At 46.9% G+C, this 20172-nt stretch overlaps 1 protein-coding gene across 3 annotated transcripts in view; it reads right to left on the reverse strand.

Annotated features, from left to right (window-relative positions):
* Zfat (zinc finger and AT-hook domain containing) overlaps positions 1–16801 on the reverse strand; it is a 196369-nt gene extending 179568 nt beyond the window's left edge. Inside the window, exon 1 of one of the 3 annotated variants that reach the window (XM_052161180.1) lies at positions 16567–16798. In XM_052161180.1, coding sequence (XP_052017140.1) covers positions 16567–16585 — 19 coding nt within the window. In that variant the 5' untranslated portion in view covers positions 16586–16798. Of the gene's footprint in view, positions 1–16210; positions 16462–16566 lie in introns of those variants that run through there. The other 2 variants (XM_052161181.1, XM_052161182.1) reach the window with 2 other exon arrangements.
* Positions 16802–20172: the final 3371 nt, after the last annotated feature.

Raw genomic sequence — 20172 nt, forward strand, 5'->3', positions numbered from 1 at the left:
GAAGTTTGCTCCCATGGGGCACAGATTCTGTGGCTGCTCCTGTGTAATGAGATCTGATGCCCTCTTCTGGTGTGTCTGAAGCTACAGTGTACTCGTATATAATAAATAAATCCTTTTAAAAAAAAATGATGGAAGAAGTTTGCTCCCATGGGGCACAGATTCTGTGGCTGCTCCTGTGCCCTCCCTATGTATGCCATCTGTGGGCAGGATGCTTCTGGCAAGAGGGGTCCAAGCAAGAAAAGCCAAGCCCTGGGAAATTCTGGCCTGACTCACCCCACTTGTCCATAGTCAACATTTACAATGAACAAACCTGGGCTCAGCATGCAATGTGGGCAAGCTGGGTAGGACTTGCTGCGCAGCTTGCAAGTTAGACAATCCACTGCGTAAACTCAGACTTGGAAGCCCTCCTGCCAGGCAGGGTGGACTCCACAGATCCTTCCTTCCTCTAGTGTACTGGGCATTGTCTCTGATGATGGTCCTGTCTGGAGAACAGAGGCAAGGGTGGAGGCAGAGAGAGGTACAGCCACAAATGCGTGAGGAACTACACCCATTCCAGCCCCGACACAAGCAACACCAAATGAAATGTGAGGGGGCCATCGATGGGACTTTAGTTATCTAGAACCCATATTAAAATAAACAAATGTAAGATGACAGTTAGCAACATACTTTATTTAACTGAGTAGACCCACAACAGCATCCACCCTGTAACCCATTTCTCATGTCTGAAAGCTCTCTGAGAAACTCCATCCTTTTTGTACCCAATCTTCAAACTATAAAATCTTTTCCACTTACAGCACCTCCTGGGTTTGGTTAGATACAAACCCAGCACTCGCACTGTTTCCAGAATACCAGGAATGTCTGTCTCTACAGCCTCCCTGACACCCAAGAAGCTAGGACAGAGCTTCTACCACCCAAAACCTGTGTAACTCAGTCTAGAAAATGGAGACAAAGAGTGGGAGGAAATACAGGCTATGAAATTTCCATAGTGCGGTCACAGTCTTCAGGGAGGCGGGTGACAGAGGGACATGTTCATTTATTACTGATGAAGGTTTAAATGCCAGCTCTGTGCCTGGGGCTCCAAGGGTCACAGTCAAAAGAGCTAACAGCCCAGACGGAAGCCAGAGGCGGATATGGGAAACATGCTAATTCTAATCCAAATTGTAAATGTCTGCTTTATTTATTATAAAAGCCTGAGATTGCTCTTACTTATGAAGTGTCCAGGGTTTCAAAATTAATTCCAGGAGTAAGAACTGCCCTCTAATATTCAGACAAGGTCTTCTGCAACTCCACAGGAGAATTTTAAATTTAGAAGAAAATAGCAGGTATGGAAAGAAGTTTCCAAATCACCCACCCACCCTCAGCTCACCAAAATGACCCAGCTCCTTTTCCTGAAGACAAATAAACAATAAGTCTTAGAAATATTCTCTAAATAACTAGGCTCTGTGGTTAATGTGTATTCAGTGGCCTCATAAGTCAGTATTTAACAAATGTCCAATACGTGTCACATTCTCTGGCGGGCACAATTAGAAATGACTCCGATCCAGGCCTCCTTCCAGGAACACAAATGAGCCACTCCCTCTGTCATGCCCGTGCTGTATATAGTCTGTCCGGGGCCTGACCTTGAGGACTCCTGCCACTTCGGGGACAGAGAAGTGCCCGCCTCAGCTACAGGCTAGAGCCTTGCAGGGTCAGACGCCCTGCCTGGCCCCCACACCTCACTCTGCAGGAAACCTGCCCTCCCCCAGAGCTCCTGGGGGTGCTGCCTCAGGAAGACTCTGGCAGCCCAGGCCTCTCACAGCTCAGGGTTGTGAGGACACAGTGGGCAAACGAGAAGTCTGGCAGGGACAGCTAACTCTAGTCCATCCAGGCGTGTGCTCCGCAGAGAGGAAGAGAGGGTAGCACCTGCTCTCTGTCTATCAAACTTGTCCATGGATTCAGGACCCATCCCTGAAGTCTCAGACCCAGCCTTGTTCCCACAGAGAGGTGTCGTAACCACATTCAATGTTTCCAGAATCCCCCATGTCCCACTTACCTGCCTGGTAATATGAGCAACACTTCCTGCAGCAGACTGAAGGGTGAGCTTATTTGTCTAGCCTCTGTGTTCCCTAATACAGTATAAGCTCTAAGAATATCAACAGCATGTGACGTAAAACTTAACTCAAGTCCTGAACATAGAAACCAGTAAGTATTACCAAAGAAACTACTTCTATTCAAAGCAACAGCGCACTCCGTGTGGTGATGGAAGAACACTTCCAGGCTTCACCTGAGGTCCTCTGAGAAGTCGGACCACGGTTCTCCTAACTCTCTCTTCCTTGAAAAACAGGCAAGACCCTGAAGTGGGTAAGAAGTTGAGGCTGATGGTATCCCTGCAGTGAGAAAAACACTGACAGCCACTCCCACTCAACAACTCATTAAAATAGGAATGCACACAGTGTCTAAGTGATGGATTAGAGGAATCCTATCACATGGAGGCCAAGAGCCTAAAAGGAGCCGCTCACTGAAGGGCAGCAGAGCACAGGCAGCTCAGCCCCACCTCAATGGCAGACACTTAGTTCAATTCCAGTGCATACCAGGGCTTCTGTTGCTCTCCAGAGACACACTGTTCCTGTCCCCCACTCTCTGCAGGTCTCCATATTGATGACTCGCAAACAGAAGAGGAAATAAGAAAAAGGAAATTCTGCCCTCTTACTGAAGTACAAAAAATATACTGCTCCCAAATTCATATATTCAATAAAAATAAACAAAATAAATAAGTACAGGGACCCTAAAGTGAAATTGAGAAGAAACAAGTGACCTGTTCTCATTTTAAAGAAATATGTGTGACTGTATTGAACAGGAGAAGAGGCAAGATGATCCCAAGGAAGTTGGTAGAGCAGAATCTGCACCACGGCTTCAAGCTAGAGAGGAACAGCCTCACTCAGATTAAGTACGGAGAGCTGGTCAGTACATATCAGAAAGTACTCAGCAGATTCTAGGAGCAAGCATGCAGCCAGGCAAGCTGTGGGTATAGAGGGGCTTTCTTTCTACCAGGAAAGGGACTTATAAATGTGCTAAGCGGGAAGGAAAAAATAAACCCTGTATCCCATGTTTAATTGGGTTATTTGGTTTGTAACTGTCTAACTTCACGAGTTCTTTATATATTTTGCATATTTGCCCAATAACAAGAAGTCAAATAACAAGGAGGGCCCAAGGGGCAACTCTAACTGAGACTCCTAGCAGTGGGGGATATGGATCTTGAAGAAGCCACTTCCTGTAGCCAAGCAGGACTCCCAGTATGGGAATAAAATAAACAATTTTAATATTTTTTTAATAAAAAAAAATCTGTGGTGCTAAACTGGAAATGGAAAGTTATGTATAAAATCAATGGCCTTGAAATTAAAAATATAGATGGTAGAACAGATAAGCATAGATGTATTATATACCACATACAAAGAGACCTATTATTAGCTGTTTACAAAGAGAACTGAGACACAAAGGCCCACCAGTGCCATCCCCAGTCTTCAGCTTCCAATGTTACTCTGCACTACAAGAACCCAGGTATCTAAGAAAAAGCATCAGATCCCAGACCTGGAAGAAGGAAAAGACAGAATAAATGCAGAACATTTTGGACCAGAAAGCAATGTGGTGCTCAAGAAAGAGCAGGCACATCAGAAGAACACACCAGACAGGCACTATGGGCATCAAAATAAACAGTGAGAAAGGATTAAAACCACTGATTAAACTAAGAGTCCATGTAGCATAAGTGGATCAATGAAAAGAAGACTTTCTTGTCCATAGAGAATGAACTCCCTCGACTATGGTGATCCCTTGACAACATATACCTACATGCAAATACCATGTGTCAACCCTAACTTCACACAGTATTTATACTCTGGTGGTGTTCATACTACGGTGAGGGGAGACACTCTGTAAGAGCTGAAGAAAGCATTGATTGAGCAAGCATCAAGACAGTTTGGCAGCAATCATCAACAACGTGAGGGCAGAGAAAGAAGGGATGAGGACCGAGGTGTGTAGCCTGACAGATAAAATCTCAACTTATTTGCCCTTAGGCATTTAATGACAAAAGCAAAGTCTGCAGCCTCAAGACAATGGCCCGTCCCCTTAAAGCATGTGGCCTCAGTGGCAAGGAGATGACTGGCCATCGTGGGCCCACTGCAAGCAGTGCTGAGACACAGCATCCTTCCTGAGGTGATTGCAAGACGTGCACAGACCAGTACCTAGTCATGAAGAAGCACTGCGCTAAGTAAGAGATAGGTAACATGCAAAACAAGCAGCTACACACCTCAAACACCAACACCAGCAAACAGTGGCAGAGTAGGTGCTCCAGGGCGGGAGCACGGAAACAGGATGCTGGAATGCAGAGCACTCACAGGATTTCCCTTTGTTACAAAGGGCATTATGGGGACAGTCGGTGGAATGTGCATGGATGTGATTCTCACATTGTGACTACAGCAATGTCTCCTTGATGCAGGATACTCTTGTTTATAGGAAATTAAACACTGGCAAAAGTCAGAGGGAGGTAAAGGACATTGACTCACTAGCTTTATCTCAAATGATGCAGAGAGACAAGCAGACAGGAAAAGCAAAGCAACAGTAAAATGCTCACACTGCCCAAGCTTGGAGTAGAGGGTATATGGGAGGTTGTGATGCTCTCAAGTTCTGTACCAGAGAACATGTATGCAAAAATAAAAGGCTGAGATGGAATATATTCTGCAGGCCCAATGTTTCCCTCTGAGCATCTCCAGGAGTCAAATGCAGAGCTCTCCCCTGCCTCTCTCAGGTTCTTTCCCTCTCCTCTTTCCATTGCTCTATCCAGCCTCCCCCAGGCCATGGGACTTTCCTTCACAAACTCTCAGAGCCAAGCAATCCTCAAGTACTTGAATTCTCACATCAAGTTGGTAAAGAACAAAAGCATCAGATGACATCAAGCAAGATAAAGAAAACGTATATTACTATAATTATTCCTGTCCTGAAATTTGTATAAATGTTTCTACATTATATAGTTCAGGTTTCAAATAGTTTGAAAATTCATTCTCAGGAAACTCTTTTTAGTGTTAAAAACATATAAGAACAAAGTCACCTGCAAAAAGGAAGGCTGTGCCACCAATGGCTCCCTACTAAACCAACCCCTCTGCTATCAGGAGAGGAAGAGGAACCTGGGTGGATTTCACATAGCCCAAGGCATCCTTCTAGAAGTTGCCCCAAGGCTAGCGGGTAAGGGAGGCATTCTCATGGCTGGCAGTCCCTAAGGTGGGTCACAGTGGGATGAGGCACCATGTATCTGCTCCCAGCAAGTCTGCAGGAGGCCTCCCACTGACTTGCTGGTCACTGAGGACACCTGTTTCTTACTGAATCTAGTCCCAACTGGCATGGTCTCTGACACCTGAGAAAGCCCTCAACTGGTTTGTCTAAGTGGCTGACAAAACTCCTAGATTGCTCCCAAGAAATGAAGAAAACAGTCTTCCAGCAGTCGCTGCTCCTGAAGAGTGTAGGGGTGACAAGTGGGAGCCCTGTCCCTAGAGTTGGCAAGAAAGCCCTCCTGCAGTAGGAAGAAAGTTAATGCAGATGCCCTAGAAGCATCTAAGAAACCAGCGAGCACCAGGGAGACCAAGTGGAAAACCAAAAGGTATGCAGGGAAACCATTTCCTAAAATGCACTTGTAAGGAGTTGTGGGTGAGGAGAAAGGCCTAACCCCATACACCAAGCTCTTCTATGGAGAACAGAAGAGAAAGGTGGCACACGCCACCCTTCCCATCACGTACAGAGAAGATACTGCCCCTCCATCTATATTTCCCTGATGCTGCTCCTGAAACACGGAGGCTTCATCCTGTAATCTAAATATATCAAAAGATGTGGTTTGGGGGTTAGACAAATAATATGCAACTCCTGCTTTATTCACTGGTACTGATTCCAGTACATGACGCAAACTCTCTGTCCTTCAGGCTGTAAATCAAAGACCATATCCTATTATTAGAATTATGTGGGGAAAGCAATGGCTGCAGGAGTTTCCTCTCTCTCTCTCTCTCTCTCTCTCTCTCTCTCTCTCTCTCTCTCTCTCTCTCTCTCTCTCCCCCTGTCCCTCTCCCTCTTTTTTCTCTCCCTCTCACACACACAGAATTTTAAAATGAAAACTAATACTAATAATAACAATAACAACAACAACCTCTTTGTTGTTGAAGAATATGCAGCTGGCGGGTTCATGCTGGACAGTTGGTGGAGGCCACTGGTGGGTCCCACCTGGGATCGCTGAGCAGCCTATGGGCTGTGCTGGGCCCTCAGGGCTAAATGCAATAGAGCAAACGCAGCAGTGGATGCTGGTAATGACATTCCAGGACAGATCCATGCTCAGGGAGTGACATTCTACCATAGATGAAGCACCACAGGCTGCCTGAAGTGCCAAGCACAAGAACTTTCAAGACCACTGCAAAATCTTTCCATGAGCATTAGCCACGAGGTCCCAGTAGACACTTCACCTGATTGCATTCCTCAGAGAACAGAGTTCTCAAAGAAAGCTACACTCAGCTCCAGTTTATAGCAGTGCAAAGTGGGGCTCGGAGTCCCAAGAAATGTCACACAGAGAGACTAGATCACAAAGCTGGGTTTCCCATCCTGTAAGGCTCCTGAGGTCTACAATCCCTCAATACTCAACCTAGCAAGAAGCAAAACTCAGGCCACGTGAGTAGTTAAGGGCAAAGCATGGGTGAACATCCAGAACTAAGGCCATCTTGACAGGCCAAAGGTACCCAGTAGTTCTGCCAAGGGCTGGCAGAGAGGCAAGGTAGAGAGAGGCAGAGCACACTTCCCTACCGGCCTCAGAGGCCGTACAAAGACAACATATGGAAGCTAAATCTGCAACTCTTAGTTGTCACTGCTTCACCCCAGCGAAGTACTGGACAAACAGTTGGACTTGGCAGAGGCCACCCCATGCTCTTCCCCTGCTAGGTTCTTCTGGAATGGCTTCTCAGCTCAAACATCACTCTAGAGTAGCTGTTCTCAGGGGGGTCACATGACCCTTTCACAGGTGTCACCTAAGACCACCAGAAAACACAAATATTTACATTACAATTCACAACAGTAGCAAAGTTACAGTGAAGAAGTAGCAATTAAAATATTTTATCATTGGAGGTCACCACAACATGAGGAACGGTATTAATGGGTCACAGCAATAGAACCACTGTAGGAAGGTTGAAAACCATTGCCCTAGAGGCTTTCTAGTGCCCTTCTCCAAATCCTGGGCCCCCCACCCTAGCCTAGGTACCCCTATCACCACCCACGGACAAGTCAAGGCACTGAACATTTTCATCACCCCAACCAGTCCCCTCTCCCTGCCAGCTCCTTCCAGTGTCTGACATCTTGAACTCATTCATGATAGGCAGGCCCATCTCTCCAGCTCTGCTGTCTTCAGCAAGTACATCTTAGCAGAAGAAACCATGGTAAGATAGAACATTTCAAATGCTTTTAAGTGTCCAGTTGAGGACACGGTATACGTTCACCCTGGTGTATAGCCATCACCTCCAGACATACTCAGAAAGGTTTCATCTTGCCACAAAGAACCTGTTTCCACAAGACAGCAATTCCTTATGCTCCTTCCTCCCACTCCTAACAACTACCACTAGCCATCCGCTAATGAGAAGTCTTTGGGAGGAAATGTATCTGTACTAAACATACATGGACCTTTTCTTGTTACTAGTCTCTAAAGAAACATCAAATAGCTGATCCAGTCTGCTTCATTTTTGCTGTAAGAAAGCACTGACCAAAGCAACCTGGGGGGAGGAAAGGGTTTATTTGGCCTAAGGTTCCAGTCCATCCATCATCAGGGGAAGCCAAGCAGGAACCTGGGACCTGGAAGCCAAGGTCGTGGAAGGATGCTGCTTACTGGCTTTCTCCCATGCCTTACCCATCTATTGTTCTTATACAACCCAGGATGCCCTGCCCAGGGTTGTATAACTACCCACAAGGGCTGGCTTCTCATACATCATTCACTAACAAAGAAAATGCCCCACAGACATGGCCAGAAGCCAATCTGGGTAATTTCCAGAGGCAATTCTTCAGGTAAGGTACCCTCTTTCTAAGTGAATCTAGTTTGTGTCAAATGGACAAAGACAAACCATACATTATTTAATAGCATTAACTCTATATTTTTTTTATTTTTTTTATTGCATTAACTCTATATTAAGTATTATAAGCAATCTACACATAATATAAAGCATACAAAACAATGTTTGTACAACACATTCAAATACTACACTATTTTATATCTGGGACTTGAACATCCAATCACTGGGGATCTGGGAACCAATCTTTCATTGGTTCATGGATACCAAAGGACAACTTTGTCTTCGAAACCCTCTGCCCATTTAGAAAATGGTTTTTCTCTGTTGTCTATGTTATGAGCTCCTAGAACATAGGTCCCTTGGCCACACACACACACACACATACACACACACACACACACACACACACACACACACACACACGGCTCCAGGGAGAATCAACCCCAAAGAGTACTATGGAGGTATGGGCTATCAGAAGCTCAGGCCTCGATGCACATACAGCGGGCACTAGACAATTTGGCAGGTTCCATTGATGGCCTTTAATAGACTGAGCAGCCTTCAGGAAAGGAATATTCCATCCCTCCCTGCTCAGGTCTCTCCAGGTCACAAGAACTGGAGCCAAGACTGGTCCGCACTGGCCCAGGCCCAGATTCTGGAACTTGGTGAGATTTCAAGAGAAATCCAGGTTGAGCCTCTTAAGGGAGTCAGGGACTTGACACGACTCTCGCCCTGTTCAGCACCCTGTTTGGAAACCCTCCCTGGAGACAGGCTCGCGGCTCCAGCCACTCAGCCGCTCAAGTGGCAGCAGAGACAATGAACCCACTGTGCTGAGCTTTTGTGAGAAGATGTGAAACACCCGGCTGAGCAGGTCTACGGAACAGCAGGTATCACTGGGTCCCATTTTATCTGCCACAACTGCACTTCAGCCAGGCCACTGTACATGCACCGTAATTTCTAATTTCAAACCACTTTTACCATGCATCAAATTTCCAAGGAGACTTATCGAAATCCACAAGGTGGGGAGAAGAAAGGAGGGGAAGTGAGAGACGGATGACTGCAGAGAAGAAGATGGAGTAGGGACCAGACTGAGTGTCTTTTGATTCTTTCCCAAGGAGACTTTATACCACGTGGCCCAGTGCTTCGCCGGGACCCCTTTCACTTAAGATTATGACAGGGCTTTAATATGAAATGTCACACAGACTCATGTGTTTGAACAGTTGGTCCTCAGCTGGTGGCACTGTGGAAAAGACCAGGGGACAGTTATACAGCCACAAGGCTGGGCTTTATGGTTTATAGTGGAGGCTCCCGGGTCAGGCAATGTGTGTCTGCTTCCTGATCCACTGAGATGTAACAGGTTAACACCGAGAGTCCTTGTAGCCATGGACAGAAGCCCGACTGCCAGGCCTCCATTATAAGACCTAAAATAAATCCTTCCCTGAGTTGCTCTGTCACTCAGTCACAGCAACCAACCCAACAAACAAAGCACTAAACATGGTACCGATGGTCCAAAGGCTAGCACAGTCCCAGAGCTCAGCAGGACTCCCCGTACACACACCAACTCCTCTCCTCTGACTTTCCCTTGCTCACTGCATTGCCTGAGCCTGGTTCACCAGGCTTACTCCAGGTGGGAACTGAGTCCCAGAGCCCCTGCATGCTCTTAAGCAAGGAGCCACAGGCTCAACATGACATGCTGGCCCAGAGGAAAGAATACTCAATGCAGTTTTACTCACAGTAATCAAAACTGGACACAGGTTCTGGTGTAAGGGTCTTACTCACCCCACATTCCCAAACGCATTCTATATTGTCACCTTAACCCAAGAACATCTGCGGTGCTGCCCCATCTAAGCTAAACCCCACTCATCACCAGCAATGCTAAGCACAAGCCTCTAGGTACTGCCTGGAAGCAGAAGTCTCTCCCAGTCTTTTGCTTGTCCTAATGATTTGGGGAGCTAGGTTTTTGTCATTGAGTTGTCGATATTGTCACCTCAATAGGATCTACATATTTGAGACAAACTTCTCTGCATGCCTTCAAGAGACTCTTTCGATGGCGCTGAGGTAGACAGCCTGCCCTAAGTGTGGTGGCTCCTCCCATGGGCTGGGCTGTCACTAGAGGAAATGAGCTAAGCTGCTGTCTGGTCTAACTCTGCATCCTGAGCATGTGAACAGTGTGACTGGCGACAGCAGGCTCCCACAGCAGCCAGAGCCAGCCCTTCAATGTTACTGTCATTGCAGGGCCACTGGCAAGAAATCTGGAAGTATCTGTAAAAGTTAAACATGCCTGTAGCCAACAAACTGGCAACTCAACTAACACGAGTCAATTATTTACCCACAAAAGGCTTGTAAGAATACTCAATACGGCTTTGTTCACTTAAAAAAAAAAAAAAAAGCACCTGGCTATGCTTTAATCCCAGCTCTCAAAGGGCAGGGGCAGAGTGATGCCGGAGTTCAAGGACAGCCTGGACTACATAGCAAGTTCCAGGCCAACCAGACCTACATTATGAGACCCTTCTTAAAAAACAAAAGCAAGAGTTATACTGATGACAGTAAAGGTTAAAACTAAAGACCTGCTGACCACCATGGCATACGAAAGACACCCACAGACCTGTCCTCCACTGTACAGCATGGGTTGGTCATAGACATTCAGAGCACCTCCTGCTGCCATGCCACGTGGTGCTGGGTAGGGAAGATGTCCATAGACCCCTGCCCCATGCCACACAGACTGGCTCTAGGCACCTAGAAGCCTGCTTGCTACCCACCTTGTAGCATGTTCCAGAGAGGTCACTGGAGCAGGAGCCACTACAATGTACAAAATGTGGTGGCCATCCAACGGCAAGGGTCTGTGGCTCATATTACCCCTAGAGATGATGTGGATGGCCCTGCCCCTCACCCACGGCAGCACATGGGAGAGCAGACCCTGCACCTCGAGTGGGCACCCCAGTAGAGCTAGTTCTGGTGGAGGAGGTGCAGGAGAGTTGGCCCCACCCCTCTTCTGTTGAGAAGTAGAGTGGGCTTGGTGGTGATGCCCTCCCTATTCCACCCCTAGCCACTTGCTATAGTCAGGAGAGCTGTCTCCAACTAGCAGTTGAGTAGCCCGGCATGTCTCCTGAGAGACATGTAGGTGGCCTGGCCCAGCTGCTAGCAAGCTGCAGCACAGGGAAGACAAGGCCTCCATCCTTGGCGGGGCAGCACAGTGGGTGGTTCTGGAGGCAGATGCAGGGGAGCCTGCTCTGAGGGCATGAGGGCTGACCCTGCCTCCTACCCATGGTGGCATTGGGTTGCCTAGCCAGAGTGCTACAGCAGTGCTGAAGAGCTCGCCCTGATGGTGAGGATGAGGGCCGAGCAAGAGGGCTACCCCCCAGGCACAGACCCAGGGTTTGAGTTGGCCTGCGGTGAGCCAGGGAACTGCGCCCTCCCCCCAGCCTTGAGGCTAGCTACAATCCAGCCTTTGAGGGTCTGTCCCACTGTTCTCCTAAGAGCCTGTGACTTCCTGTGAATACCTGCAAGCCACTAGCCAACACCTGGTGCTAGCCTGGGGCGGAGCACTGGAATCCAGATGGAGTCTTGATCTGCCAGACCTATAGTTTCCTGATTCAAGAGGCTTCCCGCTGAGCAGTGTGGAACAGTGGAGTCAACACCCCTGGAGTTTGGGGGAAGGGGCTCACCCCAAAAAGCCTTATATTTCCAGACCCCGATTAAACCTTGGGCCTTGATCTGTCCTGGCCTTCATTCTTTTTCACCACCACCCCCATCTATATCCCAGCTTTTCTTCCAGGGACCCAGTTCCCAGTAGCTGTGGGCAGTTATATTGGCCCACCCAAAATCTACATCATCTATGAACTGTTGGGGCATATAAAAGGGACAGTCGTGCCAATCCAAACGACAGAGTGCAACAACAGGACAACTAGAAGTCCTGGTGAGGAACCAATATTAATGGTGTCACAGAAGCCAGAGATCTCAAACCAGACCAGTGACTTACTGCAGTGAACATCCGCAAGGGAAGATGTGTGGATAGAGGGGTATATTGTGTGACTTACTGCAGTGAACACCCGCAAGGGAAGATGTGTGGATAGAGGGGTATATTGTGGCATCGGGACACTCTAAAGCTCCCACTACATGATGTATTCTATGCTTCAGTTGGTTTTGTTTTGTTTTTATTTTGGGGGGAGGCTGCAGGGCAGAGGGCAGAAACAAGGAGACAGGGAGATGAGTGGGACGGGGTTTGGGGTGCAGGATGTGAAACTCACAAGGAATCAGTTCAAAGTTTAAAAACAAGCAAACAAAAGAACCCAAAACTGGAAACATGAAAACAGCCCAGTTGATTACTAAGAAAGAAACATGCAAGCAAACTGTGGAGGTCTCCAGGCGCTAGAATACCATTAAGCAATTAAAAAGAAAAAAAATAGATTTCTGAAACTTCATGCTGAGAAAAAAAAAAAAAGCTAGGCACAAAATAATTATGTGATGCCCTCAAAAGGCAAAGATAAATTATGGGGTAAGACTGCAGGTTGTTTGGCCTGAGGGATAAAGACTGGGTGTGAAGAGGCAAGAGAAATGTCTTCTTCCATTAACTTAAAAAAAAGGGGGGAGGGCTATATATCATTAGGGTGTGGCTTACCTGAGTATTGTCAATACAAAAGATCCGGGTACTTTTATATATTAAATCACAACTACAAAAAGGCCTCCTGGCAGGCACCAGAGAGCTCTGTCCGAAAGGCAAGTCAGCAGGCATTGTTCTCCGGGCTCTCAAGGTTCTCGAGCCAAATTCCCAACAGCTTCCCACCCCTTAGACTCAGTGTCACAGGCCAGTCACTGCCCGAGTCCCAGTGCTCAGCATACATCTGCAGGTCCATGTGAAGGAAAACTCCTGAGAAGAAGCCGCAGCTGCCTATGGCTGATGTGTCGATAAGAACTTTAGTGTTATGCAGAGATTGGAATGTTGAAGGCCCAGAGACTAATTACTTTATCAAGGGATGAATTCTGGCCCTCCCCTCCAGAACAGCCATTCCTGGGTTCCCTACACACACACACACACACACACACACACACACACACACACCTGTGTCAGAACTAACATTTTTGTGGCAACAGATAAAAACCTTTAGAATCTACTGACTTAGTGGACAAGAGCTTTTACCAATCCAAAAGTCCAGCACGTAATCAGATAGACCTGGAGCCTAAAGGAAGCCCCCCATCTTGATGTACCTGCCTCTCTGATGGCCCACCCATGTCCTGTAACCTTGCCTTCCTTTATGACTTTCTCCACTTGGTAAAATTATAAAAACTTTGTGAAACTGCTTCCACAATGGAACATGGAAATCAGAATGACCCAAATCTCTGCTTCTGGGCCCAGGTCACTCAAAATGATTCCAGAATCAACAATCCCTTAGTCCCTTAAAGATGGGAGCTGTGGTGTTTGGGTCACGCATGTCTTGGCACCCGCCCTTTCATGTTCGTTGGCTATCTATTCACTCTGCAAGATCCAACTCCAGAACACCATGCTTCAAGAAGCCTTACCAGAATCCCTACCTGGAGCCCACTGACATCTTCAGTATTCAGAGCTCACGTCAAGGTTCCTGATTCCTTTTCCTACGGGAACTGTTTTTCCCCTTCTAGGTCTATGTGACACCCTCAAGAAGTAAGGGACAGTTTCATAGTTTGGCAAACATCTGAAAGATGGGGACCCTGCCACCAAAGAGTTATAACAGACCTATAGACATGAGAAATGGCAGCAGCTCATGAAGGCCCACAGGCAACACTGGAGCAATCTGAACACCGAGAATCTGGCTAGCAAGAGACCTCGAGAGACTGGTGACTGAGCGGTGTCAGATACTACAGGCTCCCTACGCTCCTTGGCTCCAGGTCCCTCACCTCACTGTGAGACAATGTCACCATCCTATCAGAGGGCCTGCAGCTCTGTCCACTATCCTCTAAGGCGAGGTCCCCACCTAGTCATCTGGTTTCTATCCAGATAGGCTGGAACACAAAGGCACCACATTCCAGAGGTCAGTGTGTTGCAATGCCAGCAGTCCCAGAGTTAAAGGAATGACAGAACAGAATGGGGTCGGGGAGGATGGGAGGTGGGAGGTGAGGCAAGCCTCTATTAGCAGGACTCGGTTTTCACTTTCTGTGTGACATGCTGCGTGTCATATTCAACAGAATAAGTAATGTATTTTTCACTTCAAAAATCACTAAAAGAATACATTTCAAATGTTCTCACCTCAAGAAATGATAACAAGGAAAGGTGTCAGACTGGACTAACCTATAAGCATGCACAGGTATACCTATCAACTTACATTTTTTAAAACTTTAAAAAGACCAAAGACAATTCTGCTACCTAACTTTAAGGCCCTGTTTTACATTAGTGTGCCAAGCATTATCTTTTGTCTTTATATTTCATGTTCTATTTTTTAAGCCAACTTTGAATCTACATGTTTAAAATGTTCACTTTTCCCCACTCCAAATTACTCTTTTCCCTCTTCAAAACAAAAAATCATAATCATGTGGGGTACAATGCCACATGCTTCTTGGGAAACCCTGTCTTGAAAAAAAAAATCATAACCAAACTTCACCCCACCTTTCCATCCACAAACACTTCCCAAAGCAAATGCATGGTGACAGTGTGTTGTTATGACAACTGTCTGGAGTGCCACCATGATGAGCAAGGGAGAGAGGTACAACACATGGGCCTCAAGCACATGCCTCAGGTCTCAGAAGCCGATCTCTCCAGCAAAGCCGTGTACAGCGAGTGACTGCCTCTGAAGGGAATACCTGCGCTTGGAAAGTTTCACACGCTGAAAGCTTAATAGCACCAACAGGTGACAAGGGACAAACTATTAGGCTAAATCCCCCTCAATTAAACTGGCCCATCTTGACAGGTTTTCAGAGGCAGCATGCATGAGATGTCTATAAAAGAAAATGCAATTAGGAGAAACTGTAATATACCCAAGTCTGAGCAACCACTAGATTCTCCTACAAAACAGCCATAGCTAAAAAGTTGTTATGTACGCTACAAGGTGTGAGGAAAATGAAGCAGAAACCTTTGCACCCAAAGCAAGAGATACCATGAGAGAGACCAACACAGAACAGAGCTGGAACTCAGGCAATGACCCCCCAAGCCTGTTTACCACCCAAAGCCGCCCTTCCATCTCCTTATCTATTGCTCTGCCTCTCCTAAGTTAACCAACACCAAAGCAGGAAATTTCCCAGAAATGAACTGACCAGAAGTTGACAGAAGTACATTTTGTTCAAACTATGGGCCTTGTTCACGTGTCATGGCTGGAAACAGATAACATGTCTAGGGCTTGCCGTGTGTTCTTTTGACCTAGATCCACTCTGTAGCACCAACACTAATTCCCAGATGCTTTCACAGATAAAGAGATAGGTTCCAAAGCAAACGCTGGAGAGCAGCAGTAGTGGAGGTAAGTCCCAGGAACCTGAGATTTCTGTTCCCTATGGACACAATCTCCAGGAGGAAACCACACTAACATGGACAAAGGTTTAGCAGCTCCCTCACTCTGTCATGCGGTAGAAGGTCACCCCTTCTAAGATCCTGTCTGAATTCCAGGGGACAGTGGCAAAGGCCATTGTTTTCCAAGCTGGAAGAAGTCTGATTAGGAATCTGGCCTCTCAACTTTTCTGTTCTTTAGTAAAGGAGCAATTAAGAGCAACCAGAAGACACACTGACAGCGACCCTCAGAAGTCAGGGTCCAAGAGTATAAATTGGAGTCAATCACAGGCCAGGGGTCACAAGGTTAAGGTTAAGTGGAGGGGGGGGGGGGGTTAAGTGGGAAGTCAACCCTTCCAATGGGTCCAGCTAAAGCTGCTTCTGGCTCGACAGTCTGAGGGCTGCCTGGAGGAAGTGGCCTGGTGCCACTTCATTCAAGAGCATGTGGACAATGCCCTACCGAACTGAGGCAAAGACAGAACCTAAATTACTACTTGCATGGGCCAGGGTCACCCGTGATGAAGCCAATCTCTCTCATTTGCTGCTCCCTCTGAAGGTCACTAGAGAACTTTCCCCCGGGAAGGCTGACTGTAAGCACGTCCTTGCTAAGAACACCGGGTTGATAACTGGGGAGGGGCAAGTCATTTACTTTACAGGGGGGAGTGGGGGGTGGGGGTTCTGTGACTAAGCAAGAAGCCAACTCAAAGCTCACACGAACAGCTGCAGACAACGGGACTCGAACACCTTTCCAACCAGACGCACGCGGCTTGCCGCTGCCAGGCGCCCTGGCACCGCCCTCAGCCCTAGAAATAGCTCGCCGGGGCGCGGAGGGCATTCGCCTCACTTGCTCTCCACTAGCTCCCTCTTTTTCTTTTCTGCGGCAGGATAAAGCCAACTACTGAACGTAGGCCGCAGAACGCCGCGACGTCGGCGCTCCGCCCGTCCGTGGATCCCTCCGCCGCCCGGAGCCTGCGCGCGGCTTCCCCACAGCACACCACGAGCGGTTTCCCGCGCGGCGCCGCGCCCCACCCCCACCCCATCGCGCCCCAACCCCCATTCCCGGCTCACCTGCCGCCCGCGTCTCCATGGCAACGTCCCCACGGCGGAGGAAAAAAAAGCTTCGGGCTCTTCCCGGCTCCCTCCCGTGCCGAGCGAGAAGGTCGGACACCCTGAGGAAACTTCGCTCTTTATTTTTATTTTTTTAGGGAAAGAGCCGGCGAGGTTATGGCGAATCTGCGGCATCCAACATGGCGGATGGAGTCTTCGCCCTCCTCTCCCCGGGGATCCGACGCCTACGTAGCGACGTCCGCCGCGGGGAACCGCCCTCGGCACGCAAGACGCAGTGCGCATGCTCGCGGCTACCATAGGTGCCGGCCTCTTGTCCCGGCGTTCTCCGCGCTGTTTTGAGCCACGCCCGGGGCGGGACGCGCTGATCCTGGGACTTGGTTGTCCGGGTCGGGAGTGTCCTGAATCCTGTACGGTGGTGGGCTCGGCCGCGAGCGGGCAGGCTGGTGCACCCTTTTGCATACTAGCTTTTCCGGGGCTCAGTTTCCTAAGTTGCCTGTCGGGTTGGCTAGGTGTAGTTGGCACAAGTAGGCTCTCCCGGTGCCTGGGAAGAGCCGGGTTGGAGGTCACAGTGCCTGGCACATCATTTTCTTGGAAGCTCAGTGAAGTGACCACCTTTCCGTTTTTCATGTTAGGAGCTCAGAGGCCCCTCCGCACTCTGTAGAAAGTGTCTGTCCCAAATAACTTTGGTAGAATATATTTTTACCGACGTCGAAGTTGCTTATCCCTTCCTGTCTTGGTTGGTCAGCTTTTTTAGCATTCGAAACTGGGAATGAGATTTGAGTTGGCGAATCATTATGTATATAATAATAACATTCGTATTTGTGCTGGCAAGGCTAGCTTTTAGATAGATTTTAAAATTAGCCATTGTAAAAAAAAAAAATTAAAAAAAAAAAAAAACCTCCACACGTACAGAAACAAGACAAAAATACTTTGAAAAGAATCAGAACGGAAATGACCAGCGTCTGGGGAGTACTATTTTGTTTTGACAGTGCTAGTGAAATGCTAGGGATAACCCTCTGTAGTGTTTGAAATGCTCTTCAGACAGCCCTAGGTTCCTCTCTGTACCCCCACAGGTCAAGGTCAAGGTTTCCTCCCTCTGCACATTCAGGTGTTTGCAGAGCCCTCTCTGCCAAGGACTGAGTTTACTGAGCAGAGTCCTGTAGCAAAGGCCTCTGGGTCTTTTAGTCTTTTTACCTGCCCACTGCAGATTGCATAGTGATGCTACTGAATGGGTTCATTCATTTTGTTAACTTAAAAAAAAAAAGTTGAAATGCCTTTGGCAATGAGCATTAAGATGACTGGTCTAATTCTTCGTTCTTCTGTTAAGTACATATTTTTTAAAAAAAAAAATCTTTATTTCATTGGGCAGGGGAGTAAAGGACAGGTGTTGAGGAGGGTGGGGTAGCTTTTTTTGAGATCACGCAGCCAGGCCATGAACTTTGTGGCCCCACCTTTCTGTGACCCACCAGATGCCCAGTTTGCCCAATAGATACAATGTGAGGAGAATCATGAGGTCGTTGCTTCACCTCCACTAACTTCTGCCTCCGGGGGAGCTGAGAGACGTGGGGGAACACTAACATCTTTCATTTAAAAATGGACTTTCCAAAATGCTGCACTGATGTGCTTTCCCTTTTAGAACTCCAAATATTTACAATAATTTCTGTCAGGAAATGAGACTTGTGCTGATTGCTGACAATACAGGTTTTGTGCTGGGATGCCTTTCTTAAAGCAGCATTGAAATGTTATTTATTGATTAGCAGGTGGGTCGATCGCTCTTAAATGGTGTAGCCAAAATAAGTTTTTGGAAATGAAGCAATTAAAATATAACTCAAAACTCAATTGGTTCCAAAGATTAAAGGCAATTTATTTCTTTTTTTTATTTTATTTTATTTATTTATTTATTTTTTTTTTTTTTTTTGGTTTTTTGGATTTGGTTTTTTTCGAGACAGGGTTTATCTGTATAGCCCTGGCTGTCCTGGAACTCACTGTATAGTCCAGGCTGGCCTCGAACTCAGAAATCTGCCTGCCTCTGCCTCCCAGAGTGCTGGGATTACAGGCATGTGCCACCACCACCCGGCTTAAATTTTCGATATATTTTTATTTACATTTCAAATGATTTTCCCTTTTCTGGCTCCCCACCCCCCAAAAGTCCCATAAGCCCTCTTCCCTCCCTCTATTCCCCCATCCAACCCTTCCCACTTCCCTGTTCTGGTATTCCCCTATACTGCTGCACTGAGTCTTTCCAGAACCAGGGGCCACTCCCCCGTTCCTCTTGGACATCAATTATTATGTAGATTATGTCTTGGCTATTCCACATTTCTAGGCCAATATCCACTTATCAATGAGAGCATACCATGATTGATCTTTTGAGACTGGGTTGCCTCACTTAGTATGTTCTCCAGCTCCATCCATTTGTCTAAGAATTTCATGAATTCATTGTTTCTGATGGCTAAATAGTACTCCATTGTATAAATACACCACATTTTTTGTATCCATTCCTCTGCTGAGGGATACCTAGGTTCTTTCCAGCTTCTGGCTATTATAAATAGGGCTGCTATGAACATAGTGGAGCATGTCCTTATTGCATGCTGGGGAATCCTCTGGGTATATGCCCAGGAGTGGTACAGCAGGATCCTCCGGAAGTGTCATACCCAGATTTCAGAGGAACTGCCAGACTGATTTCCAAAGTGGTTGTACTATCTTGAAATCCCACCAGCAGTGGAGGAGTGTTTCTCTTTCTCCATATCCTCCCCAACATCTGAGTTTTTAACCTTAGCCATTCTGACTGGTGTGAGGTGAAATCTCAGGGTTGTTTTGATTTGCATTTCCCTAATGAATAATGATGTTGAACATTTCTTAAGGTGCTTGTAAGCCATCTGACATTCTTTATGGGAAAATTCTTTGTTTAGCTCCATACCCCACTTTTTAATGGGGTTATTTGGTTCTCTGGGTTCTACCTTCTTGAGTTCTTTGTATATATTAGATACTAGCCCTCTGTCAGATTTAGGGTTGGTGAAAATCCTTTTCCAATCTGTTGGTTGACGTTTTGTCCTTTTGACAGTGTCCTTTGCCTTACAGAAACTTTGTAATTTTATGAGGTCCCATTTGTCAATTCTTGATCTTAGAGCATAAGCTATTGGTGTTCTGTTCAGGAACTTTTCCTCTGTGCCCATGTCCTCAAGGGTCTTTCCCAGTTTCTTTTCTATTAGTTTCAGTGTGTCAGGTTTTATGTGGAGGTCCTTGATCCACTTGGAGTTGAGCTTAGTACAAGGAGATAAGAATGGATCAATTCCCATTCTTCTGCATGCTGACCTCCAATTGAACCAGCACCATTTGTTGAAAAGGCTATCTTTTTTTCCACTGGATGTTTTCAGACTGAGAAAGAAATTAGGGAAATGACACCCTTCACAATAGCCACAAACAGCATAAAGTATCTTGGGGTGACTCTAACCAAACAAGTGAAAGACCTATACGACAAAAACTTCAGATCTCTGAAGAAGGAAATCGAAGACCTCAGAAAATGGAAAAATCTTCCATGCTCGTGGATTGGCAGGATTAATATAGTTAAAATGGCCATCTTGCCAAAAGCAATCTACAGATTCAACG

This window comes from Apodemus sylvaticus, chromosome 17 (assembly GCF_947179515.1).
Source record: "Apodemus sylvaticus chromosome 17, mApoSyl1.1, whole genome shotgun sequence".
Classification (NCBI taxonomy): Eukaryota; Metazoa; Chordata; class Mammalia; order Rodentia; family Muridae; genus Apodemus; species Apodemus sylvaticus.